The sequence below is a fragment of the Nyctereutes procyonoides genome, unplaced genomic scaffold, assembly GCF_905146905.1.
Source record: "Nyctereutes procyonoides isolate TBG_1078 unplaced genomic scaffold, NYPRO_anot_genome, whole genome shotgun sequence".
Lineage (NCBI taxonomy): Eukaryota > Metazoa > Chordata > Mammalia > Carnivora > Canidae > Nyctereutes > Nyctereutes procyonoides.
In genome coordinates, this window is record NW_026575043.1 from 54378722 (window position 1) to 54395076 (window position 16355).

The following is a 16355-nucleotide window of genomic DNA, read 5'->3' on the forward strand; positions in this document are numbered from 1 at the left end:
CAGCAAGGCTCTCATTCAGAATAGAGGGAGAGATAAAGAGCTTCCAGGATAGGCAGAAACTGAAAGAATATGTGACCACCAAACTGGCTCTGCAAGATATATAAAGGGGGATCCTGTAAAAGAAAGAAGGAGCCCAAAGAAACAATCCACAAAAACAGGGACTGAATAGGTAATATGATGACACTAAACTCATATCTTTCAATAGTTACTCTGAACGTGAATGGGCTAAATGATCCCATCAAAAGACACAGGGTTTTGAACTGGATAAAAAAGCAAGACCCATCTATATGCTGACTACAAGAGACTCATTTTAGACCTAAGGACACCTCTAGCCTGAAAATGAAGGGGTGGAGAACCATTTACCATCCAAATGGTTCTCAAAAGAAAGCTGGGGTAGTAATCCTCATATCAGATAAATTAGAGTTTATACCAAAGACACTGTAGTTAAGAGATGAAGACGGACACTATATCATACTTAAAGGTCTATCCAATGTGGGAGCCGCCAAGTATATCAGTTAAAAACCAAAGTAAAGAGATACTTGGATAATAATCCACTAATAGTAGGAGACTTTGATATGGCACTTTCAGCAAATGACAGATATTCTAAGCAGAACATCACCAAAGAAACAAGGGCCTTAAATGATACACTGGACCAAATAGATTACACAGATATATATACAGAACTTTCCATCCAAATGCAACTGAATACACATTCTTCTCAAGTGCACATGGAACTTTCTCCAGAATAGACCACATACTGGGTCACAAATCAGGTCTCAACCGATACCAAAATTGGGATTGCCCTCTGCATATTTTCAGCCCACAATGCTTTGAAACTAGAACTCAATCACAAGAAGAAATTTGGAAGAAACTCAAACACGTGGAGGTTAAAGAGCATCCTACTAAAAGACGAATGGGTCAACCAGGAAATTAGAGAAGAATTAAAAAGATTCATGGAAACTAATGAAAACGAAGACACAACCATTCAAAATCTGTGGGATACAGCAAAAAGGGTCCTGAGAGGTAAATACATCACAATACAAGCCTCCCTCAAAAAATTGGAAAAAAACTCAAATACACAAGCTAATCTTGCATATACGTAAAGGAATTGAAGAATAGCAAGTAAAGCCTACAACAAGCAGGAGAATAAAGATAATAAGGACTCAAGCAGAACTCAATGAAATAGAGACCAGAAGAACTGTAGAACAGATCAACAAAACCAGGAGTTTGTTCTTCAAAAGAATTAATTAATAGGATATATAAACCCCTAGCCAGCCTTATTAAAAAGAAAAAAGACTCAAGTTAATAAAATCACGAATGAAGGAAGAGAGATCACAACCAATACCAAGGAAATACAAACGATTTTAAAAACGCATTATGAGCAGCTATATGCCAATAAATTAGGCAATCTAGAAGAAATGGATGCATTTCTGGGAAACCACAAATTACCAAAACTGGAACAGGAAGAAATAGAAAACCTGAACAGGCCAATAACCAGGGAGGAAATTGAAGCAGTCATCAAAAACCTCCCAAGACATGAAAGTCCAGGGCCAGATGGCTTCCCAGGGGAATTATAGCAAACGTTTAAAAAAGAATTAATACCTATTCTACTAAAGCCTTTCCAAAAGATAGAAAGGGACAGAATACTTCCAAACTCGTTTTATGAGGCCAGCATTACCTTGATTCCAAAACCAAAGACCCCACCAAAAAGGAGAATTATAGACCAATATTCCTGATGAACATGAATACAAAAATTCTCACCAAATACTAGCCAATAGGATCCAACAGTACATTAAGAGGATTATTCATCATGACCAAGTGGGATTTATTCCCAGGAAGCAAGGGTGGTTCAACATTTGTAAAACAATCATGATCACATCAGCAAGAGAAAATAACAAGAAACATATGATCCTCTCAATTGATGCAGAGAAAGTTTTAATCAGCATCCATTTCTGATTAAAACTCTTCAAAGTGTAGGGATAGAGGGAATATTCCTCAATATCTTAAAAGCCATTTATGAAATGCCCACAGTGAATATCATTCTCAATGGGGGAAAACTGAGAGCCTTTCCCCTAAGATCAGGAATACGACAGGAATGTCCACTCTCACCACTGTTATTCAACATAGTACTAGAAATCCTATCCTCAGCAATCAGACAACAAAAAGAAATAAAAGGCATTTAAATTGGCAAAGGAGAAGTCAAACTCTTCCTCTTCACAGATGACATGATACTGTACATAGAAAACCCAAAAGAAAAACAACAAGAAAAAACAACAAAAAAGAAAACCCAAACGACTCCACCCCAAGATTGCTAGAACTCATACAGCAATTCAGCAATATGGCAGGATACAAAATCAATGCACAGAAATCAGTTGCATTTTTTTAAAGTATTTATTCCTGAGAGAGAGAGAGAGAGAGAGAGGTAGACACAGGCAGAGGGAGAAGCAGGCTCTAATGCAGTGAGCCTGATGTGGGACTCAATCCTGGGTCTCCAGGATCAAGCCCTGGGCTGAAGGCGGCACTAAACCGCTGAGCCACCAGGGTTGCCCAGTTGCATTTCTATACACTAACAATGAGACTGAAGAATGAGAAATTTAGGAATCAATTCCGTTTACAATTGCATCCAAAAGAATAAGATACCTAGGGATAAACCTAAGAGGTAAAGGATCTATACCCAAAAAACTACAGAACTCTTCTGAAAGAAATTGAAGAAGCCACAAAGAGATGGAAAAACATTCCATGGGATGCCTGGGTGGCTGGGTGGTTGAGAGTCTGCCTTTGACTCGGCGTGATCCTGGGGTCCAGGATTGAGTCCCACAACAAGCTCCCTGCATGGAGCCTGCTTCTCCTTCTGCCTGTGTCTCTGCCTCTTTCTCTCTCTGTCTCACACAAATAAATAAATAAAATCTTTAAAAAAAAAAAAAAAAGAAAAACATTCCATGCTCATGCATTGGAAGAATATTATGAAAATGTCTATGCTACCAGGGCAATTTACATGTTCAAAGCAATCCCTATCAAAATACCATGGATTTTCTTCAGAGAGTTGAAACAAATAATCTTAAGATTTGTATGGAATCATGGGGATCCCTAGGTGGCTCATCAGTTTGGCACCTGCCTTCAGCCCCAGGGCGTGATCCTGGAGTCCCGGAGTCCCAGGCTCCCTGCATGGAGCCTGCTTCTCCCTCTATGTCTCTGCCTCTTTCTTTGTGTCTCTCATGAATGAATAAATAAAATCTTAAAAAAAATTGTATGGAATCAGAAAAGACCCTGAATAGCCAGAGGAATATTGAAAAAGAAAACCAATGCTAGGGCATCACAATGCCAGATTTCAAGCTGTATTACAAAGTTGTGATCATCAAGACAGTGTGGTACAGGCACAAAAACAGACACAGATCAATGGAACAGAATAGAGAACCCAGAAATGGCCCCTCAACTCTATGGTCAACTAATATTCAACAAAGCAGGAAAGAATATACACTGGAAAAAGGACAGTCTCTTTAATAAGTGGTTCTGGGGAAAATTGGACAGTCACGTGAAGAATGAAATTGGACCATCCTCTTACACCATACACAAAGATAAACTCAAAATGGATGAAAGATCTAAATGTGAGGCAAGAATCCATCAAAATCCTAGAGGAGAACACAGGCAACACCCTTTTTGAACTTGGCCACAGTAACTTCTTGCAAGATAATCTATGAAGGCAAAGGAAATAAAAGCAAAAATGAACTATTGGGGCTTAATAAGGATAAAAAGCTTCTGCACAGCAAAAGAAACAGTCAACAAAACTAAAAGACAACCCTCAGACTGGAAGAAGATATTTGCAAATGACATGTCAGATAAAGGGCTAGTATCCAAGATCTATAAAGAACTTATCAAACTCAACACCCAAGAAACAAAAAATCCAATCATGAAATGGGCAAAAGACATGAACAGAAATTTCACCCAAGAAGACATACACATGGCCAACAAGCATATTGGAAAATGCTCTGCATCACTTGCCATCAGGGAAATACAAATCCAAACCACAATGAGATACCACCTCACACCAGTGAGAATGGGGAAAATTAACAAGACAGGAGACAACAAATGTTGGAAAGGATGTGGAGAAAGGGGAACCCTCTTGCACTGTTGGTGGGAAAGTGAACTGGTGCAGCCACTCTGGAAAACTGTGGAGGTTCCTCAAAGAGGTAAAAATAGAGCTACCCTCCGACCCAGCAATTGCACTACTGGGTATTTACCCCAAAGATACAGACAGATGCAGTGAAACACCAGGATACCTGCACCCCAATGTTCATAGCAGCAATGTCCACAATAGCCAAACTGGGGAAGGATCCATTATGTCCTTCGACAGATGAATGGATAAAGATGTGATATATATATATATATATATATATATATATATATATATACACACTATGGAATATTATTCAGCCATCAGAAAGGACAAATACCCACCATTTGATGTGGATGGACCTGGAGGGTATTATCCTGAGTGAAATAAGTCAATCAGAGGACAATCATCATATGGTTTCACTCATACGGGGAATATAAGAAATAGTAAGGGATTATAAAGGAAAGGAGGGGAACTGAGTGGGAAAAATTAGTGAGGGAGACAAACCATGAGAGACTCCTAACTCTGGGAAACAAACAAAGGGTTGCAGAAAGGAAGGTGGGCAGGAGGATGGGGTAATTGGGTGACGGGCACTGAAGAGGGCACTTGATGGGATGAACACTGAGTGTTATATGTTGGCAAATCGGTCTTAAATAAAAACAAATGTAAAAAAAATAGAAAATAAACCTGTTTCCCACTGGAAAAAAATCTAGAAAATATCCAAATATTAGAAACTAATTATATATTAATAGCCCGTAAGACAAAGAAATCAGATTATTTTGAACTGAATGAAAATAAAAACACCAAAATTTGTGAGATGCAGGCAAATAAGTTCTCAGGGAAATTTATAGCACTAAACACATTAGAAAAGAAGAAAGGTCTCAAATGAGCGATCTCAGCTTTGACCTAAAACTAGAACAAGAAAAAAGCTCAAAGCAAGCAGAAGAAAACAAAGATTAGAATGGAAGAAAACATAAGATCAGAATGTAAACCAATGAAATCAAACCAGGAAAACAGTAAAGGAAATCATTGGGACCAAAGTTGATTTTTTTGAAATCAATAAATCTCTAAACCATGGTTGCCAAGATGCCTGGGTGGCTTAGTCGTTGAGCATCTGCCTTCGGCTGGAGCGTGGTCACAAGTCCTGGGACTGAGTCCCACATTGGGCTCCCTGTGAGAAGCCTGCTTCTCCCTCTGCCTATGTGTCTGCCTCTCTCTGTGTGTCTCTCATGAATAAATAAAATCTTTAAAATAAATAAATAACCATAGCATGGCTCATAATCTAGCTGCCTGTTTTTGTATATAAAGTCTCACTGGAAGTCTCACTCATAGGTAATATTCATGGCTATGTTCACTCCCTAATAGCATTGTTGAGTAGTACAGACCGTAATGGTCTGCAAAGCCTTAAATATTTACTATTTGGCCTTTAAGAAAGAAAAACTTTGGGGATCACTGCTCTAGCCAATCAGGGAAAAAGAAAAAAAAATGACCAATATCAGAAATGATAGGTGTTATCAGTACAGATTTTACAGATACTTTTTAGATAAAGTAATATTATGAACACCTTTGTGCCAATTTAACTTACTGAAATGGACAAATTCTTTGAAAGACAAAACTAGGGCAGCCCTGGTGGCGCAGTGGTTTAGCACTGCCTGCAGCCTGGGGTGTGATCCTGGAGACCTGGGATCGAGTCCCACATCGGGCTTCCTGCATGGAGCTTGCTTCTTCCTCTGCCTGTGTCTCTGCCTCTCTCTCTCTCTCTGAATAAATAAATAAATCTTTAAAAAAAAAAAAGACAAAACTAAAAGTTCACTCAGGAAAAATAGAAGATCTGAATAGCTGTATCTGTTAAAATCTGATAAAGGGTGTCATAATTATGGTTGAGTTTTGGTAGTTTGTGGTTTTCAAGAAATTGGTCTATTTCTCCCAGTCCCTTTAAAGGCTCATCTGATTAGGTCAGGCACACTCAGGATAATCTTCCTTAACTCATAGCCAATTGATTTGAGACTTTACACCTGCAAAATTTCTTCACACCTTTGTCATAAAACAATCATATTCACAGCCCTGCCTACCCTCAGGTGCACCATGTACATGTACATTACATGTATGCTACGTACACCAAGAGTCAATTGTCTTCATGGCCAACTTAAAATTCTGCCTCTCACAAATAAGGAAACAAATTTATTCTCTGAAGGGGTGCCCGGATGGCTCAGTCAAACATTCAGCTCTCAGTTTCATTCAGCTCAGGTCATGATGTCAGGGTCGTGAGATCAAGCCTCACACGGGAATCTGTGCTGGATTTGGAGCTTGCTAGGATTCTCACTTGCTCTCTCTCTGTCCCTCCCTGCACTCTCTCCAAAAAAAAAAAAAATAATAAATAAAAAATAAAAATAAGAATGTATTCACTGCAACATTATTTTTAATCATAAGATACTGGAAACAACCTAAACAACACATAGGAAAGTGGGCAAATAAACCATAGGACATTCACACAATGAAGGGATTCTTAAAATGAGGTATATCATATATATATATATATATATATATATATATATATATATATATATATAAAATGGGAGTGGTCTTGAGAATATGCTGTGAAGTGAAAAAAGTAAAAGTTCAAGAATATTTATAATATGCTACCTTTGGTTGTAAAGAGGAAAAAAGAAATACACACATTTGGTTATTTTGGCAAAAAGACACAAGAAAATCTAGACGGAGAAAAATGAATAAAAATAGAAATTAATGTGATTGGTTGCCCACAGACAGTGCGTGGAAACAAGGTGAAAGGTTGGAGATGTTGAATGAGAGTGGAAGGTATGAGGGCTAGGGATGCTTCTGAGTAAACCTTTTGTAGTTTTAACTTGGAACCATACTAATACTTCACATACTGTAAAATACAATAAACAAGTCTGAGGGTGGGGGGAGAAATCCCTAAGATGGAATAAAAACAAAACTCCAAGATAGGAACACCTGGGTGGCTCAGCGGTTAAGCGTCTGCCTTTGGCTTGAGGCGTGATCCTGGAGTCCCCGGATCCAGTCCCACATCAGGCTCCCTGGGTGGAGCCTGCTTTTCTCTCTACCTATGTCTCCGCCTCCCTCTCTCTTTCTCGCTCTGTGTCTCTCATGAATAGATAAATAAAATCTTAAAAATACAAAATCCAAGATTAAGTGTATTTCCAGTGAATAACCTGTGTATTTCCAGTGAATAATCTAACACACTAAAGGATGGGGTTCAAAAAAAGAACTTAAAAAAAATTTTTTTAAAGATTTTATTTATTCACGAGAGACACAGAAAGAGAGGCAGAGACACAGGCAGAGGAAGAAGCAGGCTCCATGCAGGGAGCCTGACGCGGGACTCGATCTGGGGTCTCCAGGACCACACCCCAGGCTGAAGGCGGCGCCAAGCTTAAAATTTTTAACACATTTTGACTATACTCTTATAATAAAGTAAAAAGAGTTATAAACAGATATTTAGCTTATTAGGTTATGTTTCCTATAGTGGTAAGGTTTAGCAATTCTGAAACCACTTTCTCTGTATTTGAGGACTGAGCAAATAAGTAAATATACTGAGAATAACTCCAATCAGATTTCTTATTGCTGGAGAAGGCAAAGGATAGAATCAAATCCTGTGATGATAAACTGAAATTGGCTGTATGGTTATGAACTCATGCTGGTATACACAGACCTAAAATTAAGTATATGCATATCTCTAACACTCATACATAATACATATATGAACACACATATTTCCTAGCAGTCTCCTGAGAGGACAATTAACTCCTGCCTCCACACAGTAACCTCATGTACATGCCAAGCACCCAGATGATGGTTTCTAACTACTCTTTCTCCTCAAAAGAATCCAAGGTTTCTGGGCAAGAGAATTCTGGCCCTGAGGCAAGGAAAATACAAAACGAACCTGGAGTATCTTGTGCCAGAAAGGATGTGCTCAAGCAGTAGTTGGCCACGCCAAAAAAAGACACAGGAACCAGCTGACCATACCTTGTCAGTAAAATAACTATACTTGAGTATTAGAACAAATAAGATGTTTTTTTTTTTTTTTGTCATTACTGGGACAAATTTGGTATTGGTAAAATGTGAAAAAGGTTTGTAAAATATAGCACTGTATCAATGTTAATTTCCTAATTATTGCACTGTGGTTAAATTAAAAGAATGTCCTCATTCTTAGGAAATAAACACTTAAAGCAGTTGTGATTAAAGGGCACTACATCCAAAACTCCCTCTAACTTGACTTTAGGAAAAAATTACAGATACAATGCTAAAGCAAATACAATAATGGTTAATAAGAGCAATGCTGTCAAATGCCATGATTTGGAAATGTGATGGTGAATACCAGAAGAATTGCTTTAAAAAAAAAAAAAAAGCAGTTTTTAGGAGAGAATTTCAAGGGTTCCTCCCGAGGAAAGAAGACAAGAAATTACTTCCTGAGTCTTTTTAGCTATACTTATTTTAGGTGCATACAATACTTTAAAAAACATTTCAGGGATGCCTGAGTAGCTGTCAGTTGAGCATCTGACTCTTGGTTTATGCTCAAATTATTATCTCAGGATTGTGAGACTGAGCCCCAGGCTCAGCAGGAAGTCTGCTTGAGACACTCTCTCCCTCTCCCCCCCCACCCCGTGTGCTCTAAAATGAAATCTTTTTTTTTTTAAATTTTTTTTAAATTTATGATAGTCACAGAGAGAGAGACAGAGAGGCAGAGACACAGGCAGAGAGAGAAGCAGGCTCCATGCACCAGGAGCCCGACGTGGGATTCGATCCCGGGTCTCCAGGATCGCGCCCTGGGCCAAAGGCAGGCGCCAAACCGCTGCACCACCCAGGGATCCCTAAAATGAAATCTTTAAAAAAATATTTCAAAAAGTATATCCATTGTAAATAAAAACATTTAGAAACTAGAAAATACTAAAGAAAGTAAAACCAAAAAAATTACTATTTTCCTGAATGTCTAATCCAACCAAAGCGAAGGAAAACAAGTTCATCCATCTCCATCCCCAAAAGCTAAAGTTATAGGTGACAAGCCCCAAATCACTCTCTCTGCCACAGGATTCTTCCTCACACCTTCAAGTTCCAGGGGGATTTTCAATCATGCCACAAGTGGCACAAGTCTCTCAGTCCTTCTGGCTTCTTTCATCAAAGACAAGAAGTTCTTTCTGAGCTATTATTAAGGTATAACTGACATAAAGCATACCCAAAAAACCCTATAGTTTTATATTCCATATTCTCTTTTTCTCAGTATAACTCAGACCTGGATTTGAGACCTGGCTCTGCCATGAATTAATCTGCATAACCTTATGCAGATCACTCCCTTTCACTGATGAAAAAAGGCAATTCTTACCTCTCTTCCCACCCCATTAGGTTGTCAGGAGAAAAACAAATGAGCTCAACATGACCAACACGAACTAAAGTCCTGTGGAAACTGTGAAGTGCTGAGGGGTAATGGATAATTCTGCTAAAGCTCAACCACTCTCAGGACTAAGGCTTTCATGAAATCTCAGTGGCTCAGTTGATTAAATGTCTGCCTTTGGCTCCAGTCATAATCCCAGGGTCTTGGGATGGAGTCCTGCATCAGGCTCCCTGCTCAGTGGGGAGTCTGCTTTTCCCTCGCCTCCTTCCCTTGTGCTCTTGTTCACTCCCTTTTGAATCAATAAAATCTTTAAAAAGAAAGAAGTCTGCCTTTCTCTATTCAATTGGAAGTAGTCCCATCTCCATCGCAGATCATCACCAGAGCTGCAACAAACCATCCATTTCCTCAAAATCCAATAGAAGACTATATTTTTTAAAAGATTTTATTCATTTATTCATGAGAGACACACAGGGAGGGGCAGAGACACAGGCAGAGGGAGAAGCAGGATCCATGCAGGGAGCCCGACGTGGGACTAGATCCCGGGTCTCCAGGATCATGCCCTGGGCTGATGGCGGCGCCAAACTGCTGAGCCACCCAGGGGTCCCTAGAAAACTATATCTTGAATGTCTGGCTCTGAGAAGAAGCTCATGCTGGAACTATTCCAGGAAGCACAGAGAAAGCTTAGTCCTGCTCCCCATCCCCTGTCTTTCAGGGCTGACTCCAGCCTGTTCTTTCTGCCTTCCCTGAGGTCTCCAGAGAGCGCAAAGGAGAAGGAACCACAAGACTCAGCTGAACAAGTACAAACTTTATTTCTATTACAAGTATGTTAATAATAATAATAATAATAATAATAATAATAATAATAATGGTAGTAGTAGTAGTAAAATAAAAAGAGGGGATGGGGGCTCTGATACTTGGCTTTCAGAGCAAGCCATGGAGCTTAGGCCTCAGTCCTGATCTGGGCAGAGCCCAGTGTGGCCCTCGTGGCAACAGGGAGCCCCCAGCCTCCTCCATCAGAAGACAGTAAAGACAAAGGAGCTGTGCTCCCACCAGAAACAGGAGGCAGTTATGCCAAGCCATGGAAGCTTAGGCCTCAGTCCTGATCTGGGCAGAGCCCAGTGTGGCCCTCGTGGCAACAGGGAGCCCCCAGCCTTCTCTATCAGAAGACAGTAAAGACAAAGGAGCTGTGCTCCCACCAGAAACAGGAGGCAGTTATGCCAAATGCCAAAGAAGCAGATTAAAACAAAGCCACTAGTGCACTCACCTCTAGCTCAACTCATTTCCAAAGCCTTTTCCTAACATATATTGCAACTGGCCTGAACACTGTACCAGAGTGCCTCCATACATATTAGAGGCCCAAATTCTAGACTGGGGAGGGGCAGTACACAGGAGAGGTTACCTAAAAGTTCCCAAATTGAGGCCCCAGCAGGGAAGAGAATCACTACACTGGTGAGTAGTACCAGGTTTCCAGAATTCTCTCTCCTCTTTCCACCAGGACTTCACAGCACCAAGAAGCAGTGGTAATAGTATGTCAAAAGATGGAACCCTGGTGGCTGAGAGGTCATAACTTATATTTCTGTGCAGCCAAAAGGCAGCAGCTAAAGATGAAACATTTCTCAACAGCCTCCCTGCTAACCCTCCCCCCGAACCCTCAAACTCCCACAATCTCAAAAGACACAAAATGGCCATAACCTAGAAAAAGTTAAAATCTGTAAAACCTCCCCTGCCCATAGAGCCCAAGAGGTGGGGCCTGAACCACGCAAGTGCTGTTCTGCAGAGAAGATGAAACCACTGTGCAGGTTCTCTGCAACACCATTACTCCTCCTCTTCTTCCTCCTCTGCATCTCCAGCTCCCTGTTGCTTGGGGGGTTTTGCCTGTTAAACAAGAAAACAAATGAAGTAGAAAGGAGGAAGTGTAAAGCAGCCCTCCTTCTTTAGAACCCTAGAAATGTCAAACTTCTATGGAAACCTCATCCACTGCTCAATGCCCACCTCTTCTGACTCCAAGAACCATGCCAGCCCCACTCATTTCTGAGTCCTCATTGAGCATTACTGGCTGGATCCCCAATTACCTTTGCAGTTCTGTTGCGGTAGTTGGCGGTTGTGGAGGTGACCCGCGAGTTCCTGCCACCTTCATTCCTACCACTGAAATAAAAGAGAAGGATTGGAAACTAGTTCCTAAGATGTCTCTGAATAAAAGTCAGAAACAGCCAGAACCAGACAAAAGCAACTTTCCACCAGCAGACAAAACGAACAATGAAAAACCCACAGAAAGCAAAAGAACATATTGGAATCAGGTCACAATACAAGCAAAGTCCATATTCTGTTCTCCGGAGCTACTCCCAAGTACCACTCCTGGGTTACTGATTCTTACCTTACTCCGTATCTCCCTGAGGGCGCACGGGGGAAGGAGGGTACAAGGTTTTCTGGGTAGAGATTTCGCCCCGGATGAATCACTGGAACATGTCCGGTGACCATGGCCGCATTATGGCTGTTTCGATTGCGTCCCCGGCTATCCTGGCTGTCTAAGTTGTTGAGCTTCAGTATGCGAGGAGGGCTAGGCTGGCACCCAGGTCTGGGGCCTGATGTGGATGTTGACAGTCGGTTACAAGTAGCTGTCATATTATTAATGGGTCTGCTGGGGGGAAGAGGGTAGGTGGGCCCGTTAGCTGTTTCCTGCTTGATATCATCCATGTAACCAGAAGATAGGTCTCCTGAGAAGAGAAAAAGGAAAGCACCAGCTCTTGGGAAAAGCCTGCTCTTGCTATTGGTGCTGGATCTGGGGCAGGAATAATAGGATTCTGGGTAGAAGACAATTGCCTTACTGTTGAAACACACATCTCCAGGACAAGATTAGGAACACTTTGTTCACACTTACTACCTGAGTCCTCAAATACAGTCTCCTGAGTATTCAACAATGGTGTGCCAGCAAATCTCGAAAAATGATTTCCAATTGGCTTTGTAGTGGTTTGGTTTCAAAAACAGCTTACTTGCCACCTCATGAGGTTTGTAAATAATGTTACTAATAAATTTGAGTACCCTAAACCTAGTTCAACTAGAAGCAGGAACCCAGGGCAGACATAGTGAAGTGTGAAAATTATCTCCAAGTTATCCACTAACTGCACAGATAGGAGACCTGCATCTGAATAAGCACTGAGAAGCATATCTTATGGCTGTCCCCAAAGCCATTACCCTATAAATACACTTAAGGAAGCTCAGTCTAGGGACGCCTGGGTGGCTCAGCGGTTTAGCGCCTGCCTTTAGGCTAGGGCGTGATCCTGGAGTTCCAGAATCGAGTCCCACATCAGGCTCCCTGCATTGAGCCTTCTTCTCCCTCTGTCTCTCTCATGAATAAATAAAAGCTTTAAGAAAAAAAAGCTCAGTCTAACATGGGACCACAATTAGCCTCAAAAGAGTCCCCAATGTGATCCTACTGTGCCTAGTAATTCAGAATTCAGGTAACCCCCATGTTAAAGTAGCAGTTGAGAAGTGGTAAGCAGGCCTGAGCCAGCAGCAGACCTGTGGCCTTGGCTCAGCCCTGGCTAATACCCTGGTGTCTGACACGCCTCTTGGGCAGGTCTGGTGAGGTCTCTGGAGGCTGGAAATCCTGTCTAGGAATCCCCTCTGTCACATGGTTGTTTGCTGTGGCTGGGCGCTGGTCACACTGGTCCTAACAAGAAAAACCAGAATTAGTTCCTCAAGATTGAATCATTCCTATGATAACTGAGAGGGAGCACCAAGAGGAAAGGAAGGAAGAACAGGCTGGGTAAACACATCTTAGTGGGGAAGGGAGGAGACAGACATGACTGACAACCACTGTGAGGAAGGGCCTGCGACTAAGAAGAAACACATATGGAATGGCACAATCATTCCCATTAGCACCTAAGGCACTGAAAGAAGCACTCTGACTCTGCCAGGATGAAGGGAAGGATGGCCTTAAGAACCCGGAAAAGCATGTCAATACTTTGATCATAGAATATTTGCATGGAAAAAAAAAAAAAGAATATTTGCATGGTTACTTATTTCATAGTCTCCCCTCAGAGACAACAAGCAGTTACTGGGTCTACTGCTTGATCCAAAAGGAGAAATCCTTCTTACAGAATTGAAATGTGTGATGTTCTATCAAGAGCTATATAGGGTCAACTATTGAAATAACCCCGAACATACCTCCAGTATCAGCTCCTCATAACAAAAAAGAAAATGTAGGCAGAAAATGTATTTTTTAGCAACAGATTGGAATCCTACACTACAAAGGTGAAAAAGAGCTTCAGACTGTCCAGTCTAACTCCTTCACTGACAGATCTCTCCAGTGAGAAGACAGGACCTATCTAAGGTCAAACATAAGGGTAAAGCCAGAACCAGACCTCCAGGTCTCCTAGACCTCCAGGTCTCCTGGAATGCCACCACAACAGGAAGAATTTGCTTGGTCAAAAATAAAATGTTTATTAGTCACCTCAGGGAAACTCATCAAAATCCTTTTGGCATAGGGCATCTGGGTGGCTCAGTTGGTTAAGCACTCAACTTTTATTTTAGCTCAGGTCATGATCTCAGGGTCATAAGATCCAGCCCTGCATCCGGCTCTACTGAGGGTGAAGCCTGCTTAAGATTCTCTCTCTGCCCCTCCTCTCCTACCTCCCCCATGTGCTCTTCCACCCTCTAAAAAAATAAATAAATAAAAAGTAAATCCTTTTGCCAGGTCCTGGATGTCTGCTTAAATGGAGTCGTGGCTACTCGGTTCCTCACTTAATGATATTATGGTTTTAGTTGACAGAGATAAAGTCTGAAAGCCTAAGGTAGTGTACACCTCAGATAGTTCACAGAACAGGGCAAAAGCCAGGTCAGGTATGCATGCAACTTAAAAGCTAAAGAATATTCTCACTTCTGAAAATTTTAGGTTCATTTGAAGGATCTGCATGGAGTGAAATGGACAGGTCCTCTAGGGATTCTTACCTGGTGATGGAACAGCACCTCCTCCTCCAGCTGTACTCCACAGAATTCACATGGAATGATGATACTATCCTTCACAGGGGGTGAACTGCTCAGGCCCATCAAAGAGTCTAACTGATTATTCGCAGCCTGTTGCAAAAACTTCTGGAAGATGACATCAGGGTCCTCCACACCTTTGGGGGAAGTGCTGCCCATATTGAGTGAAGGTAAGGCACAGGAAGGATTACAGCTTGTCTGTCTCAAAAAAAAAAAAAAAACATGTTAAAAAAAAAAAAGCAGGCATTAAGGAAAACACTACATTCCTAAAACACAGTCTAAAAGTCACAAGATGTTAATAATGCTTAATATTGGAGAGACTTAAAAAGGGTTAGTGCAAATGAAGATGGAACATTACTTTTATTTTAAACATTTTTGTGCTGTTTTAAAGTTTTTTTATTATGTTTATGTGATTATTTTTTTTCATTCTTTTTTTTTAATTTTTTATTTATTTATTTATGATAGTCAGAGAGAGAGAGAGAGAGAGAGAGAGAGAGAGAGAGAGAGAGAGAGAGGCAGAGACATAGGCAGAGGGAGAAGCAGGCTCCATGCACCAGGAGCCCGACGTGGGATTCGATCCCGGGTCTCCAGGATCGCGCCCTGGGCCAAAGGCAGGCGCTAAATCGCTGCGCCACCCAGGGATCCCCTATTTTTTTAATTTTAAAAAGTAATCCTACACCCCAATGTGGGATGAAACTTATAACCCTGATATCAAGAGTCACATGCTCTACCAACTAAGCCTGACAGGAGCTCTGTAATTATTCTTTTTAAACTGAGAAGAGTCAAGATTCTTCCCACAGTCATAAAGAGGCTGTTATGACTATAATGGGTTTTCTTATGCTACTCTCCCAAAACAATAAGTAGACATATTCAAATACTGTAATTATTCCACTTATGGGGGGAATCTATGATCCACCTAGAGCACAGGAATTACTTAATAGTTACAGAAATGCCGGACGAGGCCAAACCAAATCAGAGAGAGCAAAAGTGTTGAGGTAAAAAGTGGTTCCCTCTACCTCAAACACAAAGGTTATTCTCTAATCATTCCTAAATGGCTCAAGAACTTTTCAATCATTCAAAAAGCATGTGACAACCTTTCATACACCAGGTATTGAGAGATTCCGTAGCTAGGAAAACACAGAACCTTCTCGAGGAACTCAGCAAGTGGTGCAGATCAACAGGTAATCAGGACACCACACCATGGAGTGACAGGTTAAAAGAGAAGTGGGCATAGGACTTTCAAGAAGGACATAGGTGGGACCTCTGACCTTGACTTCAGAACATCCCTCAGGATGGTTTCCTAAAAGTCATGTCAGAACCAAGTCTACAAGTAAAGGGTCTGTGTTGTTGGGTGTATTGAGGAAGCAGGATGGCCACACATCTTGCAGGCAGAAAAAAGAAGGTGCAAAAAAGATTCTTAACCTTTCCAGGAAACTACAAGGATTTCAGTATACCTCCAATAAATCAAAATTGTGACATGAAATGACACCAGATTAAGATGGCCAGAAGAAATGTATACTAGCCACCACAGTATGAGAGCAACCAGGCCTGCTAAAATGAACATTATTAGGCAGCCCGGATGGCTCAGCGGTTTAGCACCGCCTTTGGCCCAGGGCGTGACCCTGGGGTCCTGTGATCGAGTCCCATGTCGGGACTTTTTTTTTTTTTTTTTTTTGTCGCAGCATCACCTTTATTTCTCTTCAGGACCGCAGCCCCAGGCCCCTGCCCACCGGGATCCCGAGCCTGGGGTCTGGGGTTCACCCGCGCAGCCCCGGGGTCGCGGCCCGCCGCCTGCCGTAGCGCAGGCCGAAGACGTTCCAGTTGTAGGTGGGCAGGTCCCCTGCATGGAGCCTGCTTCTCCCTCTGCCTGTGCCTCTCTCTCTCTTTCTGTGTGTG

General features: G+C 41.5%; 1 protein-coding gene across 3 annotated transcripts in view; it reads right to left on the reverse strand.

The window, feature by feature from the left end:
- Positions 1-10261: 10261 nt before the first annotated feature.
- Positions 10262-16355, reverse strand: part of TRAFD1 (TRAF-type zinc finger domain containing 1) — a 51657-nt gene continuing 45563 nt past the window's right edge. For all 3 annotated transcript variants that reach the window (XM_055321862.1, XM_055321861.1, XM_055321860.1), the window contains 5 exons: positions 14427-14657; positions 13026-13146; positions 11851-12190; positions 11549-11621; positions 10262-11351 (listed from right to left, as the gene is read on the reverse strand). In XM_055321862.1, coding sequence (XP_055177837.1) covers positions 11292-11351; positions 11549-11621; positions 11851-12190; positions 13026-13146; positions 14427-14657 — 825 coding nt within the window. In that variant the 3' untranslated portion in view covers positions 10262-11291. The remainder of the gene's footprint in view (positions 11352-11548; positions 11622-11850; positions 12191-13025; positions 13147-14426; positions 14658-16355) is intronic.